At 48.4% G+C, this 14433-nt stretch overlaps 1 protein-coding gene and 1 long non-coding RNA gene across 3 annotated transcripts in view; one reads left to right on the forward strand and one right to left on the reverse strand.

Moving 5' to 3' along the window:
* The window catches only part of Ppm1h (protein phosphatase, Mg2+/Mn2+ dependent 1H), a 271465-nt gene that overhangs the window by 125984 nt on the left and 131048 nt on the right, over positions 1 to 14433 (reverse strand). For both annotated transcript variants that reach the window (XM_028869590.2, XM_037196732.1), the window contains exon 3: positions 9575 to 9919. In XM_028869590.2, the coding sequence (XP_028725423.1) occupies positions 9575 to 9919 (345 nt within the window). The remainder of the gene's footprint in view (positions 1 to 9574; positions 9920 to 14433) is intronic.
* On the forward strand, positions 1091 to 6530 carry LOC119086188. The gene is made up of 3 exons (XR_005089411.1): positions 1091 to 1345; positions 1693 to 1976; positions 6018 to 6530. It is a non-coding gene; the product is annotated as an uncharacterized LOC119086188 (long non-coding RNA).

Genomic DNA, 14433 nt, shown 5'->3' on the forward strand with positions numbered 1-14433 from the left:
GGACAGGCTATCCTCAGGACCTGCTCTCCTACCACCCGAGGGAGGCAGTGGTTCTCAACCTGCCTGACGCGGCGCGCCCCTTTAATACAGTTCCTCATGCTGCGGTGACCCCCAGCCATAAAGTGATTTCTCTGCTACTTCGTAACTGTAATTTTGCTGCTTTTATGATTGAAATGTAAATATCTGAGATGCAGGAGATCTGATGTGTGACCCCTGTGAAAGGGTCGTCTGACCCCCACCCCCACCCCAAGGGGGGTTGCTACCCACACACAGGTGGAGAACCACTGACCTAATGGGCTTCTCTCACACAAACTACCAGACCACTGCAGACCAGAGACTGGAACCAAAGGACCACACATGGACACATCAGGTAACTATGGGAAATCCCAGTTAACAGACAGCACAGTTCACGGGAATCTAGTCTGTGTGTGAGGTGCTTGTCATGTGGGACACAGAATAAGGCTAGGGATGCCAAGTACCTGGACCATAAACTATGTTTTTAACGCGAAGCCTTGAATAAATAGTTCTTTTATAGCTGGATAAAAAGAGGCGACTTAGCCTGGTGGTGGCGGTGGCGGCGGCGGCGGCGGCGGCGGCGGCGGCGGCGGCGGCGGCGGCGGCGGCGGCGCACGCCTTTAATCCCAGCACTCAGGAGCAGAGCCAGGCGGATCTCTGTGAGTTCGAGGCCAGCCTGGGCTACACAGAGCGAGATCCAGGACAGGCACCAGAACTACACAGAGAAACCTTGTTTGGAAAAAGGGGGGGGGGAGGAGGGAGAGAGAGAGAGAGAGAGGGAGGGAGGGGGGAGGCGTGACTTAAAGATGAACTGTCTGCTATTCAACACAGATGTGTGCGAATACATTTTCCACCTCTGTAGCCACAGTTCACAGTGAGCCACAGTTCACAGTGAGTCACAGTTCACAATGAGCCTCAGTTCACGATGAGCCACACTCCCAATGTTGGAGCAGCCCACAGACACTTTCTCTACATGGGGCGTCGAGCTAAGTCCTGCGCATGTGCAATCTCATTATGGCCTCACGACCGTCATCATTACCTACGTGGCTCGGAGGCAGAGAGGTGGGGCCACCGCCCATATTTACCTGGCTAACAAGTGGACCTTTCCCTCATACCGGTTCCCTTCCCAAACCCTGCATTACCTGCCCTGCAATGAAGCATCCTCAGGAAAAGTAAAATCAGACCAACATTTCTGTTGACAGACAACGTCAGAACGATTCGGTGTGACTGAAAGAACCAAACGATCTATGTCTTCGGGGAAACAGGAGGTGTTCCTTCTACACTGGAAGTCGTGCACCGTGGAGGCGGAGCGAGGGAGAAGGTGGAGGGGGTAAGGGTGGGGAAAAGTTCCAAGGGGGAGAAACGGATGCTCTGGCTCTTCTGAGAGGTTCTGGGGACTTCGGTGACTCTCAGAACGGGGAGTTGGAGCTAGCAGCTTCCTTCCTCCTGGCCTCCTCATGGAACAAGGGAGAATGCTTAGTCCTCCAGCACTGGACTACCATGGCTACGCTCCTCCACTTACTTACTTGAATGCCGTATAAACCATTTTCTTAAGGGCAATTAAGAGGGTTAAATTAGGAGGTGTGGTGGAGGTGGAGCTTAGTCACGGCCACAGGGTCCCTCCCAGCGGGTGGAGAGTTCACAATTGAGAGCAGTGACTACTTTTGTCCCTTTCAGATCCTCAACATCTGTATCAGGCCAGGCAAACACTGGTTAAGTGTCTGTTAAATGGACAAGTGGAGAAATATACTTAAAAAAAAAAATGTCTGGATTTCCAAACATCTTCTCAGCGATTTACCTGTGACAGGGGATATGGAAGCTACTAGTCACATATCCCACATTTACCAGGGCAGATGCGCACGGAGACACCCGTGAGACCAGAACCTTTGCTGCAGCTAAATGCCAGTGGACAAGAGCCAAGGGTCATGACATCCTGTGCCGCAGATGGCAGGAAGGTCAAGGTGAACAGTAGGAGGGACCTGGGAGCTGGGCGTGGGGAGGTGGTTCTCTCAGGGGGAAGAGCGGAGCGAAAACATCAAGAGGCCCTGGTCTTTGTGTTTCATTTCTAGAATAAAGAATCCTTTGGTGGATAGATTTGTTAGGATTTTTTGACACACACACAAAAAAAAAAAACTAAAGAGGTTGACATAGGTTCATTTTAGATACAATAAGTATGTGCCCATTTAATATGTAAGAAGTATATACCTTGGTATATCCAAGTCCACATCCAACATTACTGTTTTTAATATACTGAATATTTAATATATTGAAAAGCACTGCTCTAGCTGGGGAAACTATCCCTTCATAGTTGCGACCAGTATTTGCTTGAATATGTAAGTCTGAATGAAAGGCACTATTGATTAAAAATTCCTTAAGCATCCAAGTGTTTGCATGCTGCAGAGGACCTGGAATGTGAGTGGTGTATGACAGGTTTAAGTGAATTATTACTGCAATCCAAAAGTGTGGGGGGGGGCACCCTATAATACAAAGAGTCCGTGTTAAAGAACTATGCATGGCAAAGAATTCCCTAGGGATTGAGGCAAATGAATTTATTCTGGATCGTAGGTATGGGCATTATTTATCATGGTTTCTAATGTAAGAATGTCTGGTTTTAAAATTATTTAATCCTTGGGGTGATCAAGACAGTGTCCAACAAAAAGATGTTCTGTTACAGCAGCAGGCTGCATATTTACTTTTAATGCTGGGGACCATTCTGGTTAGTTTATTCAGCTCAGACCTTAATATAAATTAACGGTATGGTGAGCACGCTCTCTCTCATACACACACACAATTTACTTACTTCGTTTCCTTTTTTATATTTCAACTGTACATTTTTTTCTGCAGTTCCTTCTGGATAAGGTACGCTACTTTCTCATAAAAAAAGAAGTGGACTCAAGTCTAACTATATTTTAATCCAAGAAGCCCTGTTCCCACATGTATGCTCTGACCACCCCATCCCCCACATCTGGGGGGGGGAATACACATGTGCACACGTGGTAATTACAAGTGTGCTCTCCGCCAGCCCTATCACTGGGGTTTGAAAGGCATATTTCTACAGAATCCATCCCCCCAAAGAATTCACTGACATTAACACACACTCCTCTATTTCTTCTGAAACTGTGTGCAACTAGAACAGATTCTAAAAATAATTGCCTCATTTCCCTCCTCCCTAGAAGCCAAAATAGCACATTTATTTTTTTCCTACACACACACCACCTACTCCTCTCTAAAAGATTCAGAGAATCTTTGTACTGAAAGGAACATTAAGGGACCATCTGTGTGGCTCTTTTACTATGAGATTAAACATGATAAATGCAGTCAATAAAGATATATTTACCATGGAATTAACTGCCTTTCCCCTTCAAAATCCTCAATCTTTCAAATTACCCTAAGCCATTTACACTTAAGTGTGTGTGTGTGTGTGTGTGTGTGTACATAAAAAAATCACAATGTCTAACTCTTTTAAGTCCCTGAGTTTTAAGTATTTTTTTTTCTAACAAGCCAATGTGATCATGAGAAAAGCTGTCGACTGCTGTGTGTGTTCTAAGCAAGAACACACAAGGACGACCTCTCCGTTTTAGCTGCCGGTGAATTCCAAGACATATACATCCAGAATAGCTTACTGGTAGACTATCTACGTACTCCCATTCCTTCCCAGTGTGGTCTAGCTGCTAACGGACCGTCGGAACGAGCAAGTGGCTGACCCGCTCAGTCCAGTGTCCTGCTGCCCCCTCAAAGGCAACATTCTACGGAGCGATGCTGCCGAGTTATTCTGTGTTTCAGCTGCTTTAACAGCACATTCGGATGAGGCTCATCTCTGGCTCCAAGAAAAGAGCCAATTCTCATGATACAGGGTTTTATTTGCCCCCCCCCCCCCCGCATTTTTTGGTTGTTGTTGCAAGGATTGGACACAGATGATACAGAGATACGTGTAAAATGAGACTCCCGTGATGGGAAAGAATTTCAAGAAAAAAAAAATTTATTACCCAGAAGGGTTGTCATTTGATTTGAAAGTCTCAGAGATGATGCAACTCCAGGCTCAGTCTTTGTTGCTCATCAGTTCCAGGTTGGGAAAAGAAAACACTATTGGTCAGCAAAAGAAAGCGACCCCCGGCAGTTTTAATGTATATGGCAGCTCCCCCTGGCTGGGTTATAACGTGGTTCTGAGCATACTGCTAATAGTGTCAGTCACAAATAATAAGATTCTGCCTGGCTTTCGTATCCGGGTCTCATCCTGGTTTATTCTGAGAACAAGGCCATCTGCCAGCTAGGCAAGGAGTTTCAGAAGGGAGTTTAAAAAAAAAATTTTTTTTTTTTTTCCAAAAACCAGAGCTGTCCAATATCGCCACCTGCTGACGGCAGGGGAATCCCAGGCCCATCCCTTCCTAAAGGAACTTCACGGGGCAACAACAACAAAAGACTAAACAAAAACCAAGCTCCAATAAAGACGCTTAAGTTATACACTTACCATGAATATGCTAATTGAAATTCTAGAATTCATAAATCAGCAATGAGCTTGGCATTCATCCTCAAGCTTTATAACGTCGTGGTATGTTTTCCCCTCCAACCAGTTGCCAGTAATAGAAGACGGAGAGTTGTTTTACAAGTTAAAATATTGCCAATTTCACGGCCGAGGAGCCGACTCAGTGGTTAAGAGCAGTGGCCGCTCTTCCAGAGGACCAGGTTCAATTCCCAGCATCCCCACGGTAGTTTTCAACCATCTGTGACTCCAGTTCCAAGGGTGATCTGACACCTTTTTTGGAGACTGCAGGTGTGGTGTACAGACAGACATGCAGACAAAACACCCATACACACAAAAATAAATAAACCTAAAACCTAAATGCTATTCTCTCCCTTGCAAAAAGCTTCTAGGGCATTCTCCTCTGTGGCAAAGAACTCATATGCATCCTGTTAGTGGGAAAATCGGGGCTCCCTTCTGGGTTCTCAGTCTCCTCAATAAAAGAATTCAGAAACAGATTCAGAAGACGGAAGCTCTAGGACGATTTGTTTTTAGACTCCAAGAGAAAAACAACAGGGCAGGCAAGCTGTACATCTTAGCAGGTGAGGAAGAAGAGGAGGAGGAAGAGGAGGAAGAAGACGAAGAAGACGAAGAAGACGAAGAAGAAGAAGAAGAAGAAGACGAAGAAGAAGAAGAAGAAGAAGAAGAAGAAGAAGAAGAAGAAGAAGAAGAAGAAGAAGAAGAAGAAGAAGACGAAGAAGAAGAAGAGAGAAATCCATGCTTCTTTGAGTTAGGGTCCAAGGCTGGCATGTTCAGCCATGAAGGCTGGCCAACAGCTGCATGGCAGGAGGGGAGGGGGACTTGGGGGGAGACCGAGGGAGCCCCCCGTGTCAGGGGAACACACTTAGGCTTGAGGGAGAAAGAAGATGGAAGAGTGGACAGGTTGCATGGTGAAGCTCTGTAAGGCCTGGACGCGGGGAAGGGTTTTCGTTCAGTACATCATTTAATTAAGTGGACAACCGCTCCTTTCATGGCCTTAGCACGTCCTCAGGTGAATCCTACCTCCCGTGAGGCAGGTGTTTGGTACCTCGAGCTAGGTTAATTAACTCTCAGGGAAGGAGACAAGGAAGGCAACGTTCTAACTTTTGAGCAGATGAGAATGTCAACGTCTCCATGCAGGGCCAGAAGTGGATTCCACTCTTTTTTATTTTATTTTATTTTTTATTTTATTATTATTTTATTATTATTATTATTATTATTATTATTATTATTATTATTTTGTTTTTTTGAGACAGGGTTTCTCTGTGTAGCTTTGCGCCTTTCCTGGAACTTGCTCTGTAGACCAGGCTGGCCTCGAACTCACAAAGATCCTCCTGCCTCTGTCTCCCGAGTGCTGGGATTAAAGGCGTGTGCCACCGCCGCCTGGCGGATTCCACTCTTTTGGCTACGAGGAAGGAGCTTAACAGACCTCAACAAACCTGCATCTTTTTTACATGGTAAGTTAAAATACTATGGGGGCTAATCTTGATTTTTCCCTTTCTAGGGCTACCAGGGAAACGGCAGGTGAGGCCCAAAGTCAGCCATGAGGGAGCGTCCGTCGTCAAGAGCCTCAAAGCCCAATACCCCCTGTCCAGCTAGCTACCTAACAATACTGAAAGGAAGCAGGTGAGGATTCTGAGATTCTCTTAGCTTCATCCTGAGTTCAGATCTTGTAGCCGGTAGGCTGACAGGCTCATCAGTGCTGACTTGGTTTCTGATCCTTTGACGGTTACCCTGCTGATGGAATTAACTTCTTCTTTGAGTCTGAAGTGTTGTCCATTCAACCCTAACGTTCTTTTTTTGGGGAAAGGGTTGAAACTAGACGTCAGAACATTTATCTCATTCACACCTGTCATCTTGGGCCAGGAAACAAGCTAGCTGCTAAGCCAAGCACGGTTAGAAAAAAATCACTGTTGGCAAGCAGACTTGAACCCATAAAACTGGAGAGAAGAAAGTTGGTTTCAGGGCTGGAGAGACAGCTCAGGCTCCTCTTCCAGAGGTCCTGAGTTCAATTCCCAGAAACCACACGGTGGCTCACAATCATTCACAATGAGATCTGGTGCCCTCTTCTGGCCTGCAGGCACATATGCAGACAGGACACTGTGCACATAATAAAGAAATAAATCTTAAAAAAAAAAAAAAAGTTGCATTTAGAATCTCCAAGAAAAAAAAATCCCAAAATTTTGCTTTGAGACAGAAAATCCGCCCCCCCCCAAACCGACTACCAGAAGCAGGGAAGAAAAACGATTTTATAGGAGGCGACAGTAATCTCCAGGCCATTATGTGAGGGTCCTGGCATTGTTTCTGCCTCTATACTGTCAGTTCTGATGCTCATCCCAAGCAATCAGTGGCCAAGTTTCTGAGATTCTTCTAGGAGGCCACAGTTTGTTTTCCACGGTGGAAACAGGAGCAACTGGCTACACGGCCTTCCCGGTAGGAAGTCAGATCCAAGATGGGATTCAACAAAGGGGTTTAAGGCTAAACCCATCCCTGACAGAACGACAGGCCAGCGGTCGGAGGTCACCTTCCCCATCCATCTCACATGGTGGTGCAGGCGACCCGAGCATCCAAGATGCAAAGACACCGTCTCAGAGGAGCACACAGCACCTGCTGGAATTGCCGTCACCACCTCTTGTTCAGAGCACGCTTTCTTCTTTTTCCTTCTGTTAGTCTACACTTTGTGAAAACCACCCATGTGCCCTAGCGACAGGTGCTCCTTGTTCCGGCCTGGGATTTCCAAATCTATGTTGGACTGCTGTCATCCACTGTATTACTTCCTTTGGCATTATTTAGAACACCAAAATAACTGAGATATGCATGGCACGCTGCCACAGGAATTAATAGCCTTTAAAGACACTGTGGAATGGGCAGCATCCTTTCTCCCCAGTAACAGTGGGGGGGGGGGCGCAACACAACTTCCTTAGCCCCCTGCCCTCAAGAGCTCTTGTTTGATCTGCTCCAAAGGTGAACATTCCATACTACTTTCTACTCCCTCAGGAGCAAATCCAGCTGGGCCTGTCAATCGTCTGGCTAGGAGACGAACCCCAGGAAATCCGAGTCACATGCTAAGGTGATGGGAAGAATAATTGTCCCCCTAATTAGATAATGAGTTCCTGCATGTCTCAGAGCTTAGACAGATTCCACGGTGGAGCACGGCTCGGCCTGCCTGCTCTCCTGAGCTCTACTCACACCTCCTACCACCCCTCCCTCTCTCTCTTGCTCCTGTATTTCACTTGTTGAATGCCTGACTTTTTCTATTTTTATTCTATGTTCTACTCCCATTCAAGCCTGACAAAGAGTTGATTCTCAGCAAATATTTACTGAATGAACTGAAGTGGCGTATCTATTCACACACAAACACACACACACATGCGCACAAGCGCACATACAACTGTTTTCGCAGGGAATTTCAGGCAGTGAACTGCCTAATGTGAAAAACCTGGAAAGACAAACCTTGGGCTCCTTCTTAGGTATTTATCTGAATAAGCTTCCCATTTCAAGTGCTGCTGCTGCTGCTGCTGCTAGGGAGGCTTTCGGCAATGTGACACTGCCCTCTAGTGGGTGGAGTTGAGAAGACAGTAGTTGCAGGCCAAAGATGGTCTGTAGCCCCAGCCGCCACAGATGGAAACAAGAATCCCAGGGTGTCGCCCCCGCCTCTCCAAGCCCCCATCTTCTGAGTCCTTCTCCGTTGCAGGGACAGGTCACTGCCAAACTGTCGCCTCTGTTAAATGCTCAGAGTCCTGTGCACCACTGCTGCCTGGTCGGACTCACCAACACCTGAGCGTCTACACCAGCCAGAGGGATGGACAGTCTTCTTACCCTAAGTCTCTGCAGGAGTCAACTTTTCTACCTCGACTCCCGGCTTTCCCCCTAAAGCATCTTTTTCCAGAGGGGGTGCATTTTAAACTCCGCACTAACCAAAGGGCAAGTATACGTGTTCAGAGATGAAACCAAACCAAGAAGGGATGAGCTGGAGTCTCAAATTTGAGGTATTAATAGATGAATGTTGCTCCTTATAAACAAATCAGGAACTACGTTCACTTTTCTCCTCTGAGTAGGGTGTAGAGCACAGTCTTAAGTCCCAGACCATGAGGGTGGACACGCACTTCAGGTGACGTGTTTCTAGCCACCCATGCGTCACGGAATGGGTTTACCATCACATTCCAATCTTCAGGTTTTAAAAACACTGCCCTCTGGCCTCCTGCAAGTCCTTCCAAACACCCTTAGGTAGCCCATACTCTTTGCCCATACACAGCTTGCTGCTGAGAGAAGAACATCTTTGGAACCACAACATGCACCTCAGTAAAAGGCCTTGGAGTCAGAGTTGGGAGGAGGTCACATGGGATACAGCATCCATGGCAGTCCTGCCAGGATCCAGGCCAACATGCAGGATGCTGAATTCCTTGTCCAGACCCCACTCAGATAGCGAGCAGAGCATAAAGGAGTCCAGGCCCTGGGAAACCAAGCCACGTGCCCCTCTTTCCTCCCCTCAGTTGCCCTCCAGGCTCCTTTATTTTTTTTTTTTTTATTTTTTTTTTTTTTAAAGACAGGGATTTATTGTGTAGCCTGGGCTAGCCTGGAACTTGATACATAAACCAGGCTGGCTTCAAACTCATAGAGATCTGCCTGCCTCTGCCTCCAAGAGCTGGGCTTTAACTGCGCATGCCACACCAGCCTGCGCCCGTTTTAAAAGGAAGGGTACGGCAGGGTACTTTGCTGAACATGGTTTCCCCAACACCTGGACTCTGTACATATGTGTGGAACAGATGGCGGCCGTGGTGCTCATATTCCGTACCAGGTGGTGTCAACAGGAGTCTCATGAAACAGCAGGAATAATACGTGGAGGGAGACCTATGCTCGCCCTCTCTCGTGGTCTTAATTTCTGCTGGCAGTCACTCCAGAAACTGTATCTGGCCGTGACCTTTTTAATAAGCCTGTGGCAGAAGAGAGATGAGCCTGCGAGCCAGAGGGAGGAGGCAGGAAGACCCCGCCCACTTCAGGGACATCCTTCCCAGCAAGACCGCTTTGGACTGAGCTACCCCAGGTGTCCAGGATACATACCATCTCCTTGAAGGCGCTCTCCAGGGCCCCAATGACCAAACACTCATGCGGGATCTTCTTTTCGGTGAAGAAGCGCGTGGGTGGCGTGCTGGGGGACCCGGGGGCCCCCACGCCTCCACGGAGCGACGCTGCGCGGGTTAGGGTCCTGCCATGGGCCGGCGTGCTCTCGGGCTCCTCCCCTAGGCAGGTCGGGGGAAGGATGGCGGAGTTCTTCAGGATCTCCACGATGTCCTGCAGCTGCTGGGTGATATGGTGCTGCAGCAGCCGCGAAGCCACCACGGCGGCCCCCGAGCCCGCATGGCCGTCGAACAGGGACCAGTAGTGGCAGGAGATGCCCTCGGACTCCTGGGGGGAGAGAGAGAGAGGAGGGGACAGGAGAGAAGTGAGGACCTGGGTCGCAGCCTCCGCCGGGCCACGCTCTTCCAGTTGGATGTCTACCTTTGGTCTGACAATAATGGAAGCAAACACAGGGCCCTCGAGTTAGTCACTGCTGTTACCAACACCCATGGGATGAAGTTACCAACACCCATGGGATGAAGTGGTCCCAGCCTCCCCACCCAGGGCAGGAGGTCTAATCATCAGCCACCAACTAGGTCACCGCTTGGAGGAAAGGATGTAACTGTAACTAGGCGCCTAGAGTTTGTGATACAATTCCATATAAAAGGTAGCACTATAGGAAGAGTCCGGCTTTAACATTTAACTGCTCACCTCCCAGAGGGACGGTGCAGTCCCAGACTAGGCTTGGCCTTGGCGCCCGGAGAAAGCCCTTTCCTAAAGTGGTGGGAAGAAGTGTTTTCCTCCATCAGTGCCCTTACCCCGAGACAACGCTCCCTTTGTCCTTTGCTACATCCTGAGCTCTTAAGACACGCTTCTCCACTACCCGGGAAGCCTAGTCCAGTCCCCACAACATGCAACCACTAACAATGCGTTTTCCCGATGTCCGCCGCTGCCCCCCCTCCCCCCCAGTTTCCCAACTATGTGCAGTCTGTATTCCTTCCTCTATCATGGACTTAGTCATGCCAGGGGCTACTCTGTGTGTGTGTGTGTGTGTGTGTGTGTGTGTGTGTGTGTACACATGTGGGTGTGCGTGAACTCGCACATGGAGCTAAATGTGGAAGCCGGAGATTGACACAGGGTATCTTCTATTGATGTCCATCTTAACTTTTTCAAAAGACTGATTTTTAATCAATCAGAGTGTGTGTCTGTTGTGTGTGTGAGCGTGGTTGTGCAAAGGTCAGCGGCATCAGATCCTCTCTCACCGCGCCCGAAGGCTGCAGAAACCCAGAGCTCACTTTTTAGCTCCCCCGGCTGAGCCGAAGACCCTGTCTCCACGTCCCTCCAGGGCTGGGGTCACACGCCCATGAAGGCACACCCAGCTGTTATGTGAGTGCGGGTGATCTGAAAACAGGCGTTCGTGCCCGCACGACAAACCCTTGGACCCACCAAGCCTCCGTTCTGCCAATGTTCTGAGTTCTTTGAGACGAGCAGTTTTAGAAACCATGCAACTAAATTATACACGCAAGCTAGGCATGGCAGTGGACAGCGGCGGTCCCAGCACTCGGAATGCCGAGATGAACGGGTAGGTGAGTTGAGACCCTGTCTTCAAATACCCCTAGAACACACAAGCATAAGATGCATACGATAAACACTACAGTAGACAGTAGTAACACAAGATTGGTCGTAAAAGTATCAGGCATGCTGGGCGGTGTAGTGGGTAGCCATTCCAGCTTTGACCTGGAAGTTCCAACCCCCATTGAGGCTTCGGTAACTGTCATGCCTACAAGACGGGGCCAAGAGAGGACCCTGAAGATCTGGATGTGCTGGCTCTCTTGGTTCCTGGACCCTGGACGCTGAAGGTAGACGGAGCAGAGTTCTCCAGAGAACACCGCCGGACTGAGCCACACCTTTCCCAGACCCTGTAACCTATCCCTTCACTTGTAAGTGACCCCACAAAATAAACCTGCCTTTTAACTACGTGGAGTGGCCTTAATAATTTCACCAATATGGCGGTGGTGGCTCACGCCTTTTTGTCCCAGCACTGGGGAGGCCGGGGCAAGGAGATCTCCGTGAGTAGAGGCCAACTTGGTCAACAGAGCAAGTTCCAGGACAGCCAGGGCTGTTACACAGAGAGAGCCTGGTATTTTAATAATCCAGTGTGAAATCACTCAACTCAACAGGAGGCCAGAGGTACAGGAAGAGGTTCTTGGAGCTGTGAGGCTCGGGCTGAGAGCTTCGGGGAAGTTCGTGCATAAGAAAGGGTGCACGGATGCCACAGTGTGTATGTGGGGGCCAGAGGACAACGTTGGGGCGCTGGTTCGCTCCTCCGACCTTGTTGGGCCAGGGTCTCCCTTGTTTTTGCTGCCTTGTGTGACTGTGTTTGTGTGATGGCCTGTGAACTTCCACGTGATTTTCCCATCTTGCCCTGAGGGTACTGGGATGACAGATGTGCACCGCTGTACCAGGCTTTTTTTTTTATGGGCGATGGACCTCAGGCTGTCAGGCTTGAATGGCAAGCACGTCTACGTGCTGAGCTATCTTGCCTGCCCTATTTGTTTTATTAATTCACTGCATTCAAAAACATAAATCTTGGGCTGGAGAGATGGCTCAGTGGTTAAGAGCATTATCGCTTCTCCAGCACCCGCCAACAGGTAGCTCCAGCTCCACAGGCTCTGGCGCCCTCTTCTGGATTCTATAGGTACTTGCACTCACCCATGCACACCCCGCCCCCACCTGTGACATAGATACATCCCCAAGCATCATAATTGAAACAAACAAAACAAGAAAAATCCCAACATAATGCTGCTGAGTCTGGGCTAAGTATCACAGGGCTGCACAAAAAGTTGGGGTCCTTGCAGCTGTGCTAAGAGAAAGCACGTAGGGAATGTGCCTGCTCAGAGGCAGCAGCCACACTACCCTATGTGGACTGTCTGTGACTAAAAGGAGCCTTTTCCTTTATGAAAGAGGAAGACAAGACACCAACCAGGTAGTTGACCAACCACTAAAAACCAATAAAGAGACCCAAGCCACCTGCTGGCCATCACCATGGTCTCCAAGAGGGAGAGGTCAGGTCCTATTGGTCTGGATAGCCCTTCCCTGGGGCAGAGTAGCGTTCTCTCTTGACAGCCTCATAACCAGGAGAGAAGGGCAGAACAAAAGGGATTTTTGTTCATTCATCAAACACCCCAAAGGGCCCAGGGCCACTGATGCACAACTCACAAATCCTTCTGCATCCATTTTTTTTTTCCCTCAAAGGAGACTTGGGAAAGAAGAATTTTGTGCAAGACCCTTCACATTGAGAAGGCCACCAGGACAACACCAATCTCACTCATGACCTGGAGCTGACTTGCGCTCACTATTGTTACCCAGACCCGTTCTCTCTCAGCTCTCAGGCGAGGTGTGTTGCAGTTGTATTCGAGGTCCCAAGATCTCGAAGGGACTCCATGGACCCCCAAAGCCACATGGCCATGGTAGAACCTCACTGTCGTCCATGATCCATATGAAGCACATTCATACATACTTCCTGGGACCCTCCCCTCTCCGTGTCTGTATTAAAAAAGGCACTAACACTCTTGCCCCCCCACTCCCCAAGCACATTGAACTGTTGGAGATCACAGACTTTCAAAGCCACGGGTCTCATTCCCATTTGGCTGCTCTGCTTGTCCTGGCCTGTACCCTGCTGCTGAACCAGCAAATTGATGGTCTAATGCACGTGGACAGACAGCTGTGCTCTCTATCCAGCTGCTCTCTTCCCGCTGAGCTCACCCATGGATAAGGAGGAAAGGAGCGGATGCCACAGCTCCGGGCGGCATCCTTTGTCTCCGCTGCCCACACCCGCTCACCAGCAAAGGTACTGTCCATTTCAGGGGGAGGAGCACCTGCCTCCTCAGCTTGGCCCTGGGCTCTATGCACCAGCTTTCAGTTCTACAGTAAACAAATGTGGCCTCAAGTTTCACATTACCTAACAGCTCAGTGATGACTTTGTCATGGATGTGAGCATCCCAACCTGCCACGGTGGATTAGAAAGTTGCTGTGGCTGTAGCTTGCCTAGAATTTATGAGGCCCAATACTGCTATAAAATAAATCCCCAATACTGCCATAAAATAAATAAAAATCAGGTAAAATATTCAGGCCATTTCAAGTGAAAAATTTAGAATGAGATAAAACAAAACAAATTATATCTCTTTGATATGCTATGACGTAGAAAGGCCATAGACAAATCTAGGGTCTGGAATTTACTAGTGTATAATCTTGGGTAAATCTCTCTCTCTCTCTCTCTCTCTCTCTCTCTCTCTCTCTCTCTCTCTCCTTCCTTCCTTCCTTCCTACCTTCCTTTCTTTTTCTTTCTTTCTGAGATAGCATTTAACTTTGTAGCTCTGGTTATCCTGAAACTCACTATATAGACCAGGCTAGCCTCAAACTCACAGAGATCCTCCTTTATTGTTGTTCGGGGTTTTTGCTCTTTTTGGGGGCCTGCCACCCAGCTCCCAAATAAATCATACACGGAAGCTTATTATTACTTATGAATGCCCAGCCTTAACTTGGCTTAGTTTTTAGCCATCCCATCCACTTTTAGCCTCTGGGCTTTTCCTGTTCTCTAACTTCTGTAAATCTTACTCACTTTGGCTTGCTGTGTAGCTGGGTGGCTGGCCCCTGGGTCTTCCTCCTTCTCTGGCTCCTAGCTCTCTTTACTCCAGTTTCTCTCTCTCTCTCTCTCTCTCTCTCTCTCTCTCTCTCTCTCTCTCTATATATATATATATATATATATATATATATATATATATATATATATTCTCTGTCTGCCAGCCCCACCTATCCTTTCTCCTGCCTTGCTATTGGTCAGCTCTTTATTAGACCATCGG

The sequence above is a fragment of the Peromyscus leucopus genome, chromosome 18 (genome assembly GCF_004664715.2).
Source record: "Peromyscus leucopus breed LL Stock chromosome 18, UCI_PerLeu_2.1, whole genome shotgun sequence".
In the NCBI taxonomy this organism is placed as follows: domain Eukaryota; kingdom Metazoa; phylum Chordata; class Mammalia; order Rodentia; family Cricetidae; genus Peromyscus; species Peromyscus leucopus.